This window comes from Copadichromis virginalis, linkage group LG7 (genome assembly GCF_057382275.1).
Source record: "Copadichromis virginalis isolate Kocher_CV1m ecotype Utaka linkage group LG7, C_Virginalis_male_GT1.1, whole genome shotgun sequence".
In the NCBI taxonomy this organism is placed as follows: domain Eukaryota; kingdom Metazoa; phylum Chordata; class Actinopteri; order Cichliformes; family Cichlidae; genus Copadichromis; species Copadichromis virginalis.
Window position 1 is genome coordinate 52,625,650 of NC_140624.1, and position 16,790 is coordinate 52,642,439.

The 16,790-nt window shown below is 39.8% G+C and overlaps 1 protein-coding gene across 1 annotated transcript in view; it reads right to left on the reverse strand.

The window, feature by feature from the left end:
- lamc3 (laminin, gamma 3) overlaps positions 1-16,223 on the reverse strand; it is a 152,447-nt gene extending 136,224 nt beyond the window's left edge. The window contains exons 1-2 of the mRNA XM_085464129.1: positions 15,679-16,223; positions 8,629-8,933 (exon numbers count right to left, since the gene is read on the reverse strand). Of these exons, the coding sequence (XP_085320255.1) occupies positions 8,629-8,933; positions 15,679-16,066 (693 nt within the window). The 5' untranslated portion in view covers positions 16,067-16,223. The remainder of the gene's footprint in view (positions 1-8,628; positions 8,934-15,678) is intronic.
- Between the last annotated feature and the right edge of the window lie 567 nt (positions 16,224-16,790).

The following is a 16,790-nucleotide window of genomic DNA, read 5'->3' on the forward strand; positions in this document are numbered from 1 at the left end:
CCAATCAGCCAGGGTTTCGGGTGAGCTCATTGTGAAACCTGGCCCCACCTAATCATGCGAATTCCTGAGATCAGATGGCCAAGGATGTGAGTGGGCGTTAAGGCATCTGGATTATAGATGGCAGAGAGTTGGTGTCGTAAACCACCGCCTCTGTTCAAAGATGGTCGCTCACAGTGGACATAGATGGCTTCTTTCACTCCTCTTTCAAACCATCTGTCCTCTCTGTCCAAAATGTGAACATTGGCATCCTCGAAAGAGTGTCCTTTATCCTTAAGATGCAGATGGACAGCTGAGTCTTGTCCTGTGGAGGTGGCTCTTCTATGTTGTGCCATGCGCTTGTGAAGTGGCTGTTTGGTCTCTCCGATGTAGAGCTCTGGGCATTCCTCGCTGCACTGTACAGCATACACCACATTGTTAAGTCTGTGTTATGCTTGGAGAATCATCTCCAACTCAGCCGCAGCTTCATCTGTGACTAGCGGAACTTTCAAACAGCCGGTCTCTGCATTAAATGGGTCGACGAGGAACGTAATCTGTGGCCTTTTCAATTGTAGATCATGGAACCGGGTCACAAAGCGTTCGTGCAAGTTTTCAATCAGCGTTGCATATCTGGCTCTTTGCTTACTCAGGGCAGCGCTGGCGACTTGCCCGCTGGCTTTTAGCAGAGTGGAAAAATGCGTTAAATCTCCCTTTTGAATATGTGTCTTGAACAGCTTCAGTTTGTTGACAAACACAAAAAACACACTTTGCACCAGGTCAGGCAGCATTTTTAACTTACCCTGCAGGGTCAGGTTCAGTCTGTCCAAGTGACACAGCATGTCGACCAAAAAGGCCAGATCCATAATCCACTTGAGGTCCGAGAGCTCGGGATAGTCCTTGTCCTTCTCTTCCATAAACAGTTTCACGGCATCCAAAAGCTCAAAGAAGCGAGAGAGTACCTGGCCTTTTGACAGCCACCTCACAGTGCAGTGCAGCGGCAGGTCACCTGGAAGCCCTTGGTCCAGCTCAGCGATGAGATTCTTGAATTGCCTGTGGTTAAGCGCATGTGTGCGGATATAGTTGACGATTTCCATCACAGGCTTCATGACGTTACCTAAATTCAATGATTTAGACACGAGTTGCTCCATGTGGATGATGCAGTGGAAATTCCAAAAGTCAGGAATAGTTTGGTCAGCTTTGCACAGCCCACAAGCCCGTTCACAGATCCCATCATGGCTGGTGCTCCATCCATGGCTATTGCATTTAATTTCGTTATGGGCAGATTTGCTTTTTCAAATGCAGCCATCGCGGTTTCTTTCACATCTATGCCACGGGTTCAATATCCAGGAGTTTTTCTTTGATCACACAATCGTTTGACACAGACCGTGCAAATATTGCCAACTGAGGCTTGTCTTGTATAACACAACTCTCATCCAATGCCACATCAAAATACTCACATGCTTGAAGGTCAGAGTGTAACTGTGATTCAATAGCCGTGTTAATGTCCGATATTCTGTGTTCAACAGTGTGGCGGGACAGTTGGACGTCTGATACCATGCGTTTTAATTTGTCGTTTTCAGGAGACAAGATTTCAACAACGTCACTGAGGCATTTTTTAACGAACTCCCCTTCACTGTATGGCTTTTTAGCCCGTGCAAAGTTCCAAGCCAGCTGATAGGATGCGAGCGTTATGGTCTCTGACCGCTTGGTATATTTTTGGAAAAATTGTATCTGCTTTTCTGCATGACTTTTCAAAGTGGCCAACTCGTGCTTGCGAAGTTCAGTCCCTTTTGGAAATTCCTGGTCGATGTTAGCATGGAGTGAGCTGAAGTGGCGCTGAAGATTTGAAGCTTTGAAATGCGCTAATGACGTCTGATATATAAGGCAGAATGGCTTGCCATTGCGTTCAACAAAAAAATAGAAACTCTCTGTTAAAAACGTCCTGTGTTCATCTTCATATTGTCTTTTTGCTGTGCATTTTTTCCTGCCATTTTAAGGGCCAACTTGCTCCTACTGGGAAACTTTGCGGTATTTTCATCTCACACACATGCGCATTTGATGAAAATACCGTATTGAACTCAAGTGATGCAAACGTGCACATTTTAAAACAACAACACAAAAAAAAAAAACACAAAACACAAACACAAACTTTGATATGAACGTAAGAGCCGCATGAAACCAGGCAAAGAGCCGCACGCGGCTCGAGAGCTGCCGGTTGGCCACCCCTGGTATAAAGTATAAAGACACCTTTTTGGTTAATTGTTGAAATTCTTCAAGATGAAACATACGATGGACCCAACAACATGCAGACATTATGAGGTTGGCGAAGGATTCATTAGCTTTGCTAATGATTTCTATTTTTCCTTTTTTTATGCTTTTAACTTTCCCTCACACAACTTCTAACTGAACTCTAGTGGTCATAAAAGATTAAAGTGTCCGCAATAGCCTGTCTTTCTTTCACACTAGTTATAACTCTTGGACTACCTGCTTCCCATTCGTCCCTTATATAATCCTTAGTCCCTTAATTACTTAATCCCACATAATCCTTTCATGGCGAGAAAGGCATTTCTTTCTGTGTTAATTCATGAAGCTGAAAAAGTGAACTGAAAAAGTAATGCTCTTTTCACAATACCTCTTGAAAGCAGCCTGTCCTTCGAGCCTAGAGTTTAGCCTGCTATTGTCCCAGCTGCCGTAGTCAGAGTTTTATAAGAGACAGATACAGAGGCCAAAATAGCAGCACAGCGGTGAATGGCTAGTGTGAAGGGATTAATCAGAAAAAGACAGTTTAATAATTTCTAAACTAGAAAAGTGGGGTGCAGCTGTGTTTTCTAGCAAGCATTGAACTTCTCTTATGCAAATAAATAAATATATATATATAAATAAATGGTGGCTCCACCGCCATAAGAGGTGAAACAAAGCAATACACACCAGAGTGGAAAGAGAGAGCGAGAGATGCAACAATGAAGCGGGAGAATAATGGGAGTGTGGAGAGAAGATTCTTGTGCTTGTAGAAATATCCAGAGTGGTCTTTTTTTGACAGTGGGTTAAGAGGCTATTGCTAAGCCACAGACATATTTATTTTTTCATTCACTCTCCTTCCATTGTTGTCCTAGCGGGAGAGATGGAGTGGAGTCTTTTGGAGTCCAATCCAGTTCTGTCGTCCTTTTCCTCTTTCATGCAGCTGTTTGTCATCTTACTGACAGTTGCCTGCCACACAATGTGCCGAACCTCTAACAACACTAAAGCTAATCCAATAGTGCATTTCATTTCTATTTTCACTGCAGCTAGATGCAAGGGAACCTTACATAGCAGAGATGTGGCGAGAATGTCCTTATCCTTCTCAGCGCGGCTTAGCTCGTGCTTGAGAGATGATGTGGCTTCAGTCGCTGCCTTCTACCCTCCGTCTTTTCCCAGTTTAAAATGTGATCACTCTTGAAGAAAGCAGCCTCTTTCTGCTCTGCAGGAGGTGGAACAAACATCACCCATTTAAAGAGTTTTAGTTGAGGACTGGATTTTTTTTTCTTTTATGGAGACAGCGCGTGGCAGAGGAAGCATGTGTGTGCTGTTGTGGAAAGAGGTGGGCACCATAATTGGATCTGAGGTGTGGTCAAACAGTTTTACAAATAGGCAGGTTTTAACAAAAAGTTTGTAACACCAACAAATGACTATGTGAATGATTTCACAAAGATCTGCGTATTTTTCACTGAGGCCGTTTTGTTTTTTTATTTTAAAATCCAATTTGTATATATTCAAATATTCAAATCAAATGTTCCTGAAACGAGCAAGCGTGGGGGGGATGAAAGCCTGCAGAAAACCATGAACTTCAACAGAAAGAAAAAAGACCTGGATTTAGTCATGTTACGAATAAATCACCTTAAATGTCATTTGTAATGGTTGTATACTGTATAACAGAACATTTTGGCAGGACGAGCAACACAAATCGCCCCCCACCGTTCTCATGTTTAGGGTAGGTTAGGCAAGGTTAAATTGCATATCCCCCAGATATCCACACTAACTCTTCTTATTTAATGATGCGGAGGAGGATGGCTTACTTTACAGAAGTGCTAGTTTGGCTCTGTCAGGTGTATTTTCACACTAAATTTTAGGAGGAAGGTCACATATAAGAATGTGTTATTATTATTTTCTGGAAGACGTTGCACAGGACAGGAGGAAATCTGACTGCGGACTGATCTCAAGGAGCCGGACTTTTGTTGTAATGTTTTAAATGAGTAGACGTTCCCCTTTTTCAAGGTCTTACAAAGTTTTTCTTTGGATATTGTGTCCTTTTTTAAAGCCCTTTTACACTGACCAGTGAATCATTCAAGTATTAAGTAAAAGGTCCTAACTCAAAGGATGAACCTGTTAATGATATGCGATACTGCAAATTTTTGTATTGATTGAATACCAAGTATTGAAGGCCAGTATTACCAATACAAATACTAATAGTTTTAACTTATAAAGTCAATTTATGTAGCAGAGGGAAGTGTCATGATTTCTGAGATGAATCATTATCAATTTTCTGAATTCTAATCACAGTTTATTGACCACTGAATCACTGTGATTTTTACTTTCCATAGGAATCAGTTAACACCATAAAACAAGCCTTTCAGCCTTTTCTGTATTTGAAACTGGGTTTTTTTTGGAGATGTGGAATGTAAATGTGTCTGTCGCTAAAGCACTTTGGACCAACTTCAGTTGTTTAAATGGGCTGTGTATGTAATAATGAAACAGACCTGACAGTCAACACAAAAAGGTTATTATATTCAAACATTTTTCATAGCTCATGTTTAATTTCCAATAAAATAATGTATGAATTGTACCACATTTCAGTGGGCAGAATATATTATCTGAATGTCTGAATATAGTCTAAAGATAATTGGTCTGCTAATGTAGCAAGTATGACGACCAATAACACTTTAACATTAACTAATGCTGAAGCTCCAACATCAGTCATGATTGAAGCTTTACTTTCACCAATATATAGGCTACCTGGTTATTCTTTGCCTCTCTGAAAGACTGTGACAGCAGGCTCTGGGTCCGTCTGAGGGATTTACTTCCTCCTCTCTTCAATTCTTTCAGTGCTTGTTCTCTTTTTAGTGGTCCTTTATGTCTTTATATAAGTCGGTGGTGTTGCCACAGTAGTGAATTTCCTTCCAACACACATTGCAGTTTGCAGTTATTTAATGTAATGGTGTAAAGTGCTTCAACACGATGCTTGCATTCAAAGAAGAACTTTGAACATCCTTCAAGAAGCCTGGAGAACTATTCATTAAGACTACTGTGAAGAAAAGTGTGACTGTTTATCTTTTAGAACTGTTCCTTCTTAAGTCAGTAAAATAAAGACTTGCTTTTATTCTGTTAATGTTGTGAATCTTTGAGTAAAGAAGGGAAAGTACAGTTCCTTCTGATTAAAAGGGTTGTATGAGACTATCTAAATACTTCTAAATACTACTGATTTATGTTTCCTGCTTACTTGTAAGGCCAATAGAAATAGAAAATAATGGCCTCTGAATTATTGTGGGGCTAAGTAAAATTTTGATAAGCTTGATTAAAACATACAATGTAATTTTCATCTACTATATGCAAATGAATATTAAATGCAAATCCTAGTTGATATAATTAAAGGAAAAGGTTAATTTTAGCATTGCTCAGTAGAATTTGTCCACTGGAACCAGTTGTAAATGCCAAATAGCCAATGTACAACTAGCCAATGTACTCTAGTATTGGGTACTGTGGATTTATTGGCCTACGTGGCACCACAGTTTGTTTCCATGGCAGAAGGATGTGGTTCTTGCCTTATGTGTGTCATGTGAGTATCTGTAACTCACAACTGAATTGATTTAAAGGTTGCAGAGGCCTGAAGCCTACCCTTGCTGCAATAGTTTAAGAGGTGGGGGACAGCCGGACAGGTCGCCAGTCTGTAAAGAGCGTTAGTTTGAAGCTGAAATTCTTAATGTGTATAATAACCCAAGTTAAGGAAGGGACGGAGAAGGTGCCAGTGTTGTGAAAAACTATGAACTGGAAATGACAATCCACATATTCTCAGGTTGCTTTTGTGTTTTACACCAGTGTGTGCGCGACAACAAGTGTACATGATCCATCTGCACACGAGGCCTCTCGTTCTCCATCGCTGTGTATTTGTGGAGGAAGGTGAACGAGCCCCACCCACAGTGAAAGTCAGGAGCATCGAAGCAGTGGAACAAGAAATTACAGCAGAATGACTTCCGTCTTATAAAACTGAAGCTTTCTACACAGCAGACACGATTCCTCTCTTGGTTAGTAGTTATTTTAGTGCATTCTCGGGTCTGTCTTTTCATCCTCCATTTCTCTTTACTGTTCTTGAATGTTGCGATGGAGCATCTCCCAGCTGTTAACTGTTATGTTACCTGCACTTTTGATTAAAGCCGCAAGTAAGAGGGATCGCATTTAATAGAGGTCCATTCTCCCTGCACTCATCATTGCTCCCAGTGGTCGTTGATAAATCAATATGCAGGACATTTTTACTGGTATAGCACCCAGCTCTGTCTACAAAGTTATGAATATAAATATACATTTGTCTTTACGTGTGCTTTTGCATTAAATTTGAAATATAAAAGTTGTATAACTTACAGCTCAAAGCTCACATTACTTTGCATGTATATATGATTTATGTCATTTCAAGTGACTTTATGGCTTTGAGTATTTAAGGTCCAGCTAAAAATAAAAATAATAATAATAACAGTAATAATAACTCTCTCATAATTACAGAAATAACTTACAAATTCAATGTTTTGTCATCCCAGGATGCCAGGACGTAAATTACTGCCTGTCAGAAAACACTGGCAATGGCAATATTAGACTCGGAGAGGTAACGGTCCTCTTCTAAAAAGGGAACAAGGTCCACATTTGGTAGCTGGAGGGCTGTTGGTGAAATAAGTCACCAGTTAGTCAGCCAAGAGCCATTGATTTGTGTCCAGTTTGGGAGCATTGTGCTTTCCCCTTTCCGTTTCACTTGCTTTTTGCTTTGGTTTTCACTCACTGGTCTTATTAAGCACAAAACAAAAACAAAAAGAGACCTACTTGGTTACAATTAGGACAAGATTGTGGTTTGTGGTGAAATGCTCCATTTAACAACATTATCCCTGCAAATTAAATGACGACACTAACCCAGTATGTTAAATTTGACGCCACAGGGTCTTTCATATTTGTAACATGCACGTCACCAGTGCCAAAATCCAGTGTGTATCAGTGTGTGTTTGTAAGTTGGCAGTGGCTTTAGAAAAAACAAAAAACAGCTGCATATGAGTCCCCGGAAATGTTTTGCTTGAAATTTCTTTGGTTAATTTATAGGATCCACTGCTTGCCCACTGCATACTTTCTTTCCACTATTTTCAACCACACACACACATATGTTTCTTTCATATGTTCATAAATAGTATTAGTAATGTATGAAGCATATGGTTCCTTCAGTCTTGTAGGATCTCTATGTCCTAATTAGACAGCTTAATTTATTTTGACATGATTACTTTTGTCTATTTAGAACATACAGTAATTATCAAGGCTTTCTGGTGGTCGATACTTAATAATAAAGGAATTCACCCAATGTTTTCCAACTTAAGTTGCAATATAGGAAACTTGTGAACAGATGCATGTATGAATGCATACTCATAGCACCATCAAAGAAAAAGGAGTGGCTGCATAAAGTACTTTATTTTCTCATTTTTAGATACGGTTCACCGTGCCCACCCCTCCCAGACTCGCCCACAAGAGACTTCCATTAATTCAGCACAACCCTCTCAAGGCTTCATCAATGTTAATCAGAGCTAAACATAACATGCTCGAAGGCATGCATATACATGCATGGCTACGGGATGTTTGTTTGTGTGAAAGTGTGTGCAGTCGAGAGGCTTTGATAAAATCAGTGCTCGAAGGGGGGGCAAGAACATTACATGCACTTATAAACTTTACGTCAAGTTATGCGGTGCTGTTAACACTGTTATCACGCTAGCAGCTGTTACATCCAGAGAAGCCTGCTGCTACTGCTTATTCTCACATTTAGATATATTCATTTCCTCTAAGAAAATTAATATGAGCCGAAGCTAGCACCCATTGTGGATTATCATCAATGTAATGTATCAAATATTTTTTTTCATGTTATATCTACATGAATATTTGCTATTTATGATAAATATGTATTTTTGAATGCATTTTGGATTTTTATTTTTTTTTAAGTTTTTTTCTTTCACTTTTCTACAGTTTATGATTATATTAAGTAAAGAAAACAGCTTTGAAAATCAGTGGCAATGGGTCTGATGGAGCGATAGATTCCAGTTTTTAAATTGTGATTCAAATAGCCATAAATACATACAGAGGAGAGGCATAAGTGAGTGTCTACAGCCTCCTTAAAAGCACTGAGGCTCTGTCATGGTTTGGGTCTACAGTTGAGCAACTGGTGTTGGATATCACGTCAAAATTGATTAACTTATTTACACAGAGAAGTATAGATATTGATCCAGCATGGAATGCTATCTGATTGGCAAAAGTGACATTTTAGCATAACAATCATCCGAAACACACTGCCAATGCAATAACAGCATATCTGGAGAACACACAATGAAACACTATCAGTCATGAATACATGTATACATGTCACCCAACAAAATGCATCCTCACCTGCAACACCAAGCTTTGGTCAAAGTTGTAGGCACTGGGCCGACCTTCCAGTGTGGAGAAAGCCACGTTTCCTCCAGTGAGGGGCGAGATATCGCTGAACTCGTCTGTACATAAAGCAGTCCTTTCATCATCCCCTGGGCGAATGTAACCTTTAGCGTCTCTCTCGTAGGTCTTTCGACAAGAAGCGCTGTAATACTGGTAAGGTAACCAGGGCCCATCGTTTTCTGTACGCTTGTAGATGGCAAAGCTCTCTGGTCGACTGGTGTAGAATTTCAGTCGTATGTAGGTTATCTCAAAGGATTTCCCTGTGAAAAACAAATAAAATATGAATTAAAAGGTCTAAATGAGTACAGACAATTTCAGATTTAATTTGTGAAAAAGAAAAAAGCAATCACTGCAACTAATAGCTCGAACACAATTGAGGAGATGCAACCAGATTTTTCATTTGACTTGCTGTTGAGGATTTAGCAAATCTGCTCGTCTTGTGCTGTATTTGTTGCATCGTAAATGAAGAAATACAAAGTGTTGGTTCAAAATACATCAACTAGATCAGCGGTCCCCAACCTTTTTTGCACCACAGCCCGGTTTAATGTCAGACAATATTTTCACGGACAGGCCTTTAAGGTGTCGCAGAAAAATACAACAAAATAAAATGATTCAACCCAGACAAAAACAAAAATAATAATAAACATGAATTCACTGTCTAATTGTGTAACTTTACTCCCGAAAAGGCCCTTTAATGCTCTCTGGTTGCTATGGTAACATATAAATATTTCTTTCAAAATAAGACACACAACTACAACACGGGAGAAGACCAAGGGAAACTGAGTTAACGATAAAAACCCTGAAAGCCATAAATTTTACACCCGAGTCTCAACTCTCGCACCTCGGTACCAAACAACTCACAGACTGGTACCGGTCCATGGCCCGGGGGCTGGGTACCGCTGACCTAGATACATTTGAGATGGTATGAGAGGAAGAGGTTATAAAAGGATGCCACTAACAGTTGCCTACCGGTTTGCATGCCAGAGTCAGGAGGGGATATTTTTCTTTACAGCACTTCCTGTTTAGACAACTGCAGTAGGGAGGTCAGTGATTAATGCTATAGCTCTTGTCCTAATATAGAAAGCTGACATCTTCTTCCTGAATCAATGCTTCTTTTTGATTGAGGGGTGTTATTACCCCCACTGTTTACTCATTGTTGACAGTTCAAACAATAACCTTGGAGCCATATCGTGGGGGATTAACTGGGTAGACACAAAATGAAGTCATATTGAGACCAGAATGAGAAGAAGCATGTAGAAACTCTCTTAACAGTCTTCTTCAGTGCACTCTGGGGTATTTTTTCTACATCATTAGATACTAAGTCTCAATCGCTCTGCACATTCGTGGAGGGGTGCTATCCGCTGGTACAGCCGTAATGACATCTGTTGCTATTTTTCTGCCAAGTCAGAGCTAGGCATCTTTGTCTCTTGTCTCTGCAGAAATCTCTAATGGTATCATTCCTTTGGGATCTCTAAGATCATTTAGCTTTCATTTACTCACTGCGTGAGGTGAGCTCCGCCCTGCTGGGACTCAGGCAAGAGACATAAAAGATGCACAATATGAAGCAATTGTTGGATATCCCCTGTGATGAAATGTAGACTAATTGCAAATGATATTTGTATGTTTTTATGCTTAATGTTTAATGATTCATGATCCATATTCACTCAGGAGTGCATTAAAATATTCATTAGTTTATGTGGGCACAGCAAAGGGATTTTTTAGTTGTTGAACTTAATTTAGCAAAGTAACATATAACAAAAGAATACCTGTACACTGTGTACAATGGTGAAATGCATCCAAATAAGTAGCATTCTTACACTTCAGGAATGTAAAATGAACATCTAATCCTTTTTATGAATAATGTACAATTATATTTTACTCTCACGAAAAACTCTAAAAGTTATACAATATTAAGTGGTCAAAGAAGTGTATTAAAAATCATACTCCCTGAAAGTAGTGTTGTAGATATGTACTACTTGTAACTTAATACCAAGAGGGACGCTATTGAGCACTGAGCACGGCCGGTAAAACAGCTTTCTTTGACTTTACAGAGCAGATCTAGAATCATGTGCATTAAAGATCCAGCCTAAGCTTTCAATGTTTTCTCCAGATACACAAACGCACCACTGATATTTTGGCAATGTTTATTGAGAATAAGCGTCGTATGCTGGAGAAGTTCAATGTCTGACTTGTTCTGACTCATCCATGTCAACTTGACACAGCTACTCTCATCTGCCCAGACTAAACCCAACACAAGCACTGTAGACTGTTTACATTCTGTTTAATCTCCGAGCGGAGATTTTTGAAATCAACAATCAAATATGGGAGTGGATTTGTCCTCTGATCACGCTATATCTCAGAGTTTGAGACCAATTCTTACACTGTGACAGGATTACGTGTCCTATGTGAGCCGATGCTCAGGCTGTGAAGGCGTCCCACCGAATGAGGCAGACTTTTATCGTTGTTTTACATCAGAAACAGGATGTTGCTTTTCTTTCACTGCGCTGAATGAGAACCAGCTGCAGACATCAGTGGGTGCTGTTAGAATGTGTGTGTGTGTGTGTGTGTGTGTGTGTGTGTGTGTGTGTGTGTGTGTGTGTGTGTGTGTGTGTGTTTGTTTGTGTGTTTTTCATCCAGTCTTTGTGGGAAAAAACCTGACCCCAATTCCTTACCAGCAAACTGCCTGGCATTTTTTTTTCTTTTCCACCCCTTCTTCCTCATTATGTTTTGTTTACTCCCCTTGAAGCAGCCCGACTCCCCCTTTCCTCTTAACTCTTCCACAGACCCGCTCTGACCTGGCTGCAGTGTGTGTCCCTGCGTCCCACTGCTGTGTTTATCATCGCTGCATTTGCCTGCGTTCCCTTCGGAGAGCGCTTGTTTTGTTTGGAGAGGCAAAGGGAAACAGTGATGTCTAAAGAACCCCCCGCCAACTACCCAGATGGATCACACAGTTTTCATGTGAACCAAAAGTATGCCACGCATACAAAATTTAGGGATATTCAGTTACATAAAAGTGTGTGATGTGAAAACTTAGACATCATTCACTTAGGAATGCGGTGTCAGGATGGAAGCATCAAAGCCGCCGGGTATAGGAAAACAAAGTTGGCAGATAGGGCAGTGGGAGCAAAGGTCAGTTCAGTCTCAGGGAGACAGACTTGTAGGTGCTGGAATAGTTAGAAGAATAACAAACTCTCCAATAACAAAGAAAATACCTTTGCAGCAGCTGGAGCACTGCCACCTTTTTCCAGAAAAAGAACTAGCCAGAAAATATAAACAACAAAGCCTCAAAGCACAGTCAGACATCTGCTTGCTATTGGAAATCAATACTCTCCATTTGATTGAGGTACTTCCTGTTTTCGGAGCACGTGATGTAACCGCTCATCTGTGCGCTGACATTTTCAACTTCTCTCATCATTTTTGTCCTTGTCTCTTTTTTCTTTGAAACACATCTTTCTGACAGGGAGGACTCATCTTCCCTCTACTGCATAGGTAGGGGAAGATTGGGGGATAAAGAAAATGTATGTGTGAACAAGTAAAAGCCTTCCCTGAATGCTATCAGCCCAAATAAACCCCTGCTACAAAGATACTATAGATACATGTTACAGACTATACACACTGAGAATATAGTTGGATAGATTTTACTCAAGTTCAGAAAAAAATCCATGCATTCCTCTTTTTACCAAGTGAACCAAAGCCCTCACTCCCAGGCAGGGTAGGGCAGGCAAGTGGACACTGGCAGTCACTTCTCCAATAAACTTGTAACCCCAAACTGAGAATGCAGTCAAGCTATCTCCATTATAAAATATTTGATCTGCTGCTCGACCTCTGTATTTATTCTATTTGTTTATTGATAATATAGATAGCCTTCCAGTAGCTGTACATTAAAGCAATACATTATAAAATAGTAGGGCACAAACCAGAAGGTGAGGGCTTAGGGAATGTTTTAATAAGGTATTGTGTCAGAGTGAACTAACTCTGTTATGTAAACATATTTCTGGGAATACGTCTCTCAAGGTTATTGAGAAGAATATTTAGAATATTTAAATCAAACATGAAAACTGATTTATTAACATTTGCAACAATCAAATTACATGTTTAACACAAAACAGAGCATGTCTACGAGAGGCCAAACGGAGTGCAACTTAAGAAAACACCAGCAATAAGAAAAACGCTGCAAAAGCACACAAAACAAAACGGAAATGGGAAAAACGACAACGGAAATAGGAAAAAACACAAGGGAAGTGTTTCTGGGGAGACAATAACCCGACGGACCAGTTGCAGGAACCCCAAACATGGTAGGCATGATTTATCATGATTCATATAATACTGATGACATATTTTTAGGCTAAAAGTTAGGCTAATACGCTTTCATCTTTTCTTTCCTCACAAAACCGATAGAACCTCCAGTTCTTTTAAGTGTCTCCCAGTGCAATTCTTAGCATATTTTGGTTCCTGCAACTGGTCCGTCAGGTTATTGTCTCCCCAGAAACACTTCCCTTGTGCTTTTGAAAATCAGTTTCTGTTTTTCCTATTTCCTTTTTGTTTTTTCCTATTTCCGTTGTCGTTTTTCTTACTTCTGTTATGTTTTGTGTGCTTTAGCAGCGTTTTTCTTATTGCTTGTGTTTTCTTAAGTTGCAGTCCGTTTGGCCTCTCAGGGCCACTGTACATGCAGTGTTGCCAACTTAGCGACTTTGTCACTATATTTAGTGAGTTTTCAGACCCCCTTAGCGACAAATCTGGCAACTTTTTCTGGTGTCATTGGAGACTTATTTATCTTTTGCATTGTTATTAATAAACAGAGAAATTAAAATCTACAAACCCAATGTCGGACATAACAGAAAAAAGCAAAAAGCACTTGCTTGTCATTTTGTTGGAACAAAAGAGGCATTTGAATAAATTCCACCATTTGCTTCTTTGAATGAAGTTTGTTTTATAAAAATAAAACCCAGAGGAGATTTCTTGCAATGCCATTCTACTGAAATTGGCAACAATGTAATTAGAGTGTTTTTGTGAGATAGTTCCCATTTAATTTGAGTGAACTGAGTGGAACTGCAAAAATAATCATTTACACCTGCTTTTAACCCCAAAATAGCACTTTTGTCAACATCAGCACATAATAAAAAAAATCAACAAAGACGTGAAAAAAAACCAATTGTTTTTTTCCCTACTTTTAGCATCTAAAAAGTATCAACTTTTCCTAAAGTTGACTTTGTGAAGTATGAGTTTCAGTTGCTAGGTATAGCTTAACTGGAATACAGACAGATCTCATTTTAGCATTCAGGACCATTGTCATTTTCAGGACTATTGTTAGCTGTGTAGGCTGATTTGTTGTGGGTGTGCTGTCTTGTTAACAACCTGCCTATGGCATAATATAGGAAGAAGACACTGCTGACTTCTCTTCATTTGGGAAAAAACTATTTTGTGTGTTTGGACTGTTTCTGTATTTTTTGCAGGCAGAATAAAGCCAAAAGAGGGGAGATCGGGAAATTTCTCTGTTCAGACTTTGAATCAAATGTGCTTAATATAATGCTCTGCATAAAAAGTAATTAAAATTGCATCAGTGTTAAAATCGACGTTATAAGAAATAAGCTAAATATTTTTCCCGGGTATGTCAAATACATATATGAACCATCTTGGTGATAAGAGACCTTTAATTGCAGAAAGGCACACAAGCCCAGCTCAAAAAAATAAATGGAACGGGGAAAATAATTGCATAAAAAGATTTGTATTAATGCGTTTTAACAGTAATCGCCACATTTTAATTCAGTTATAGTGCCAAATGTGCTGTGCTGCTTATTTCAGCAGTTTTGCACAGCATGGTAATGGGATAATGATGTTAATGGCTGGAGTGAGAAATGTCAAATGTGTTCACAGTGCACAAAATGTGCGTCAGAGGCATTTTTTCAGGGGGAAAGAGGACACAAAGAAGGCAATTTAAAACAAAAACAAAACAAAACAAAAAAGATTTAACTTGTGTGTCTGATTTGCAGAAAAAGTCCCAGGTAATGCAAATTAATTTACCTTCCTGACAAATATCTATTGCCTTCCAAATATGATTCATGTAAATGCCTCGCTAACTTCCCGTGTCCCTCTTCTTGTTATTCTTATTATTATAAGCTACTTATTGCCTACAGTTTCTCTAAAAAACACATGATGGCTTCAGTTTCATTCATAGTCAGTTCTATATCTGCAAAACTGTGAATTTAACCTGTAGCAGAAGATTAATGCTAATTTGTAATGACACCATGTGAAAGTGTGGATGTCAAGTTTAAAAAAAAAAAGGTTAGATAACAGTCTGATTTGTTTTTAATGCTATCTATGAAGGCTCTGTGATGTGGTGCTATCAAAGTTTGATTCTGGGCCAAATCATATTCTTAAAATAAGTTGAGTGGCAGCCAGAATTGAATGGGTTCATACTCCATGACAGCATGTGGGCTAAATTAACGATACTGTGAGCCTGAAGACCGTTACTTGGTGCCTGTTTATGCATGTCAGATGCAACTGGTTATCTTCATGTAAAATCCCACCAAATTCTCAGACACGCTCTTGTGAAAGTGTCCTCACTGAAATACCAGAAGTCTAAGCTATGTCTGGGCCAAAGTGTTAACCTCAGAGTCAAGGCGGCCTAACAAAAATCATGTGTTCTGCAGCACATCTGTGTTGGATTAAAGATTTCTCCATCAAAGGCCTCACAATACACAGAATAATGCATGAAGATATGGGTGTCCAGAAACCTAAAAAGCTGATGGTATCAAATTTCAGTGTGCAAAAAAAAACAACCCTAACATGTACTGTATTTCTGTGAGATTCACACCAGACTGGAGTCTATCTGCAGTCTGTAGAGGCTCAGATCATCAAAACAACAAATGCAGTCCCGTATTATAAACATATTTATACACAACATTAGTATAACAGAGACTATAAGTGAACTCTAGACATAGCTATTAGACCAAAGTAACGTAAAGACAGATATTTAAATTAAGTGTTCAGGATGTGTGCTCTTACCGAGGTGAAGGGTGAGGTTCACGGAGTTGGGATATTGGATACGAAAGTACATGGACTGACTTTGCCACCATGTGGGCTCCTCATTCCGGTGGAAGTCTGTCAGGAGGCTGGTATTGTGGCTTAGGTATGGATCTGAGGCATCACAGATGTGGCATGAACGAGTTGACCCTGTCTGCATGCAGTAGTCCTCAGGTGGAGAACCACACACATTGGAAGCCACCACCGTGCGACTGAAGGCAATATTCTCAAACTTGGGCATACAGCTGCTTGGCACACCCTCCTCATCATAGCAGGAGTCCATAGCAGCCCAAACAAAAAGGTGTAAGTGCAGATGAAGGGAGAGCAGAAGGGCAAGGACAAGAGGTCTCACAGTAAATGATGTATCCATGTCTACAGCAGTTACATTTACACTCCACAATCAAACATCCACACTATGTTTTGACAAAGTGATCCATACACATGAAGACCCTGATTTGAGAAAACAATCCAAGAATAGGAAATAGGTCCAGCTCAAAAGTTTCTTTGTCTGTTCTTTGTGGTGTGCCTCTGTTAGATCTCCCACATATGTTCTCCCTCTGTGGAGTGGAAGTTTATGCAGGAACTTCTCACATCGGGAGCAGCATGAGGCAGAGGAGGGACAGGGGTGGGGGCTTGAGGATCAAACGGTTCATATAACTTCTCCACCTGCTGGTCGATAGACACATTACACCATGACCAGCTTTAGATTTTGAGTGGATATGAGTGAAAAAATATCATCTGAAAGGAAGACACATTCAACATCCATTTAAATATTGCAGCACCGAGGTTTTTCCACCACCGAGTAAAAAACGTAACTGGCAGTTGGCCCCACAGCGGGGCGTTGTGATAAATGCTGACTGTAGTGATTCACAGTGGAAGACTGAAGGTGCTGAAACTGTCTGGAAAATTTCAGCCGGCACGGGTCATCTTCATAAAAGGATGTTGCTCAGGGGAGTTCTGCGACCTAAAGGGGCAATTTATTTAAAAAAATGGAGAAGTGAAAGAGCTACACTGCTTTTTCTGCAGGATCCTCTCGAGACCCAGCTGTTATGAAGAGTGAAAAGTGGTTTGCGTATCTTTGTAATTCACGCTGA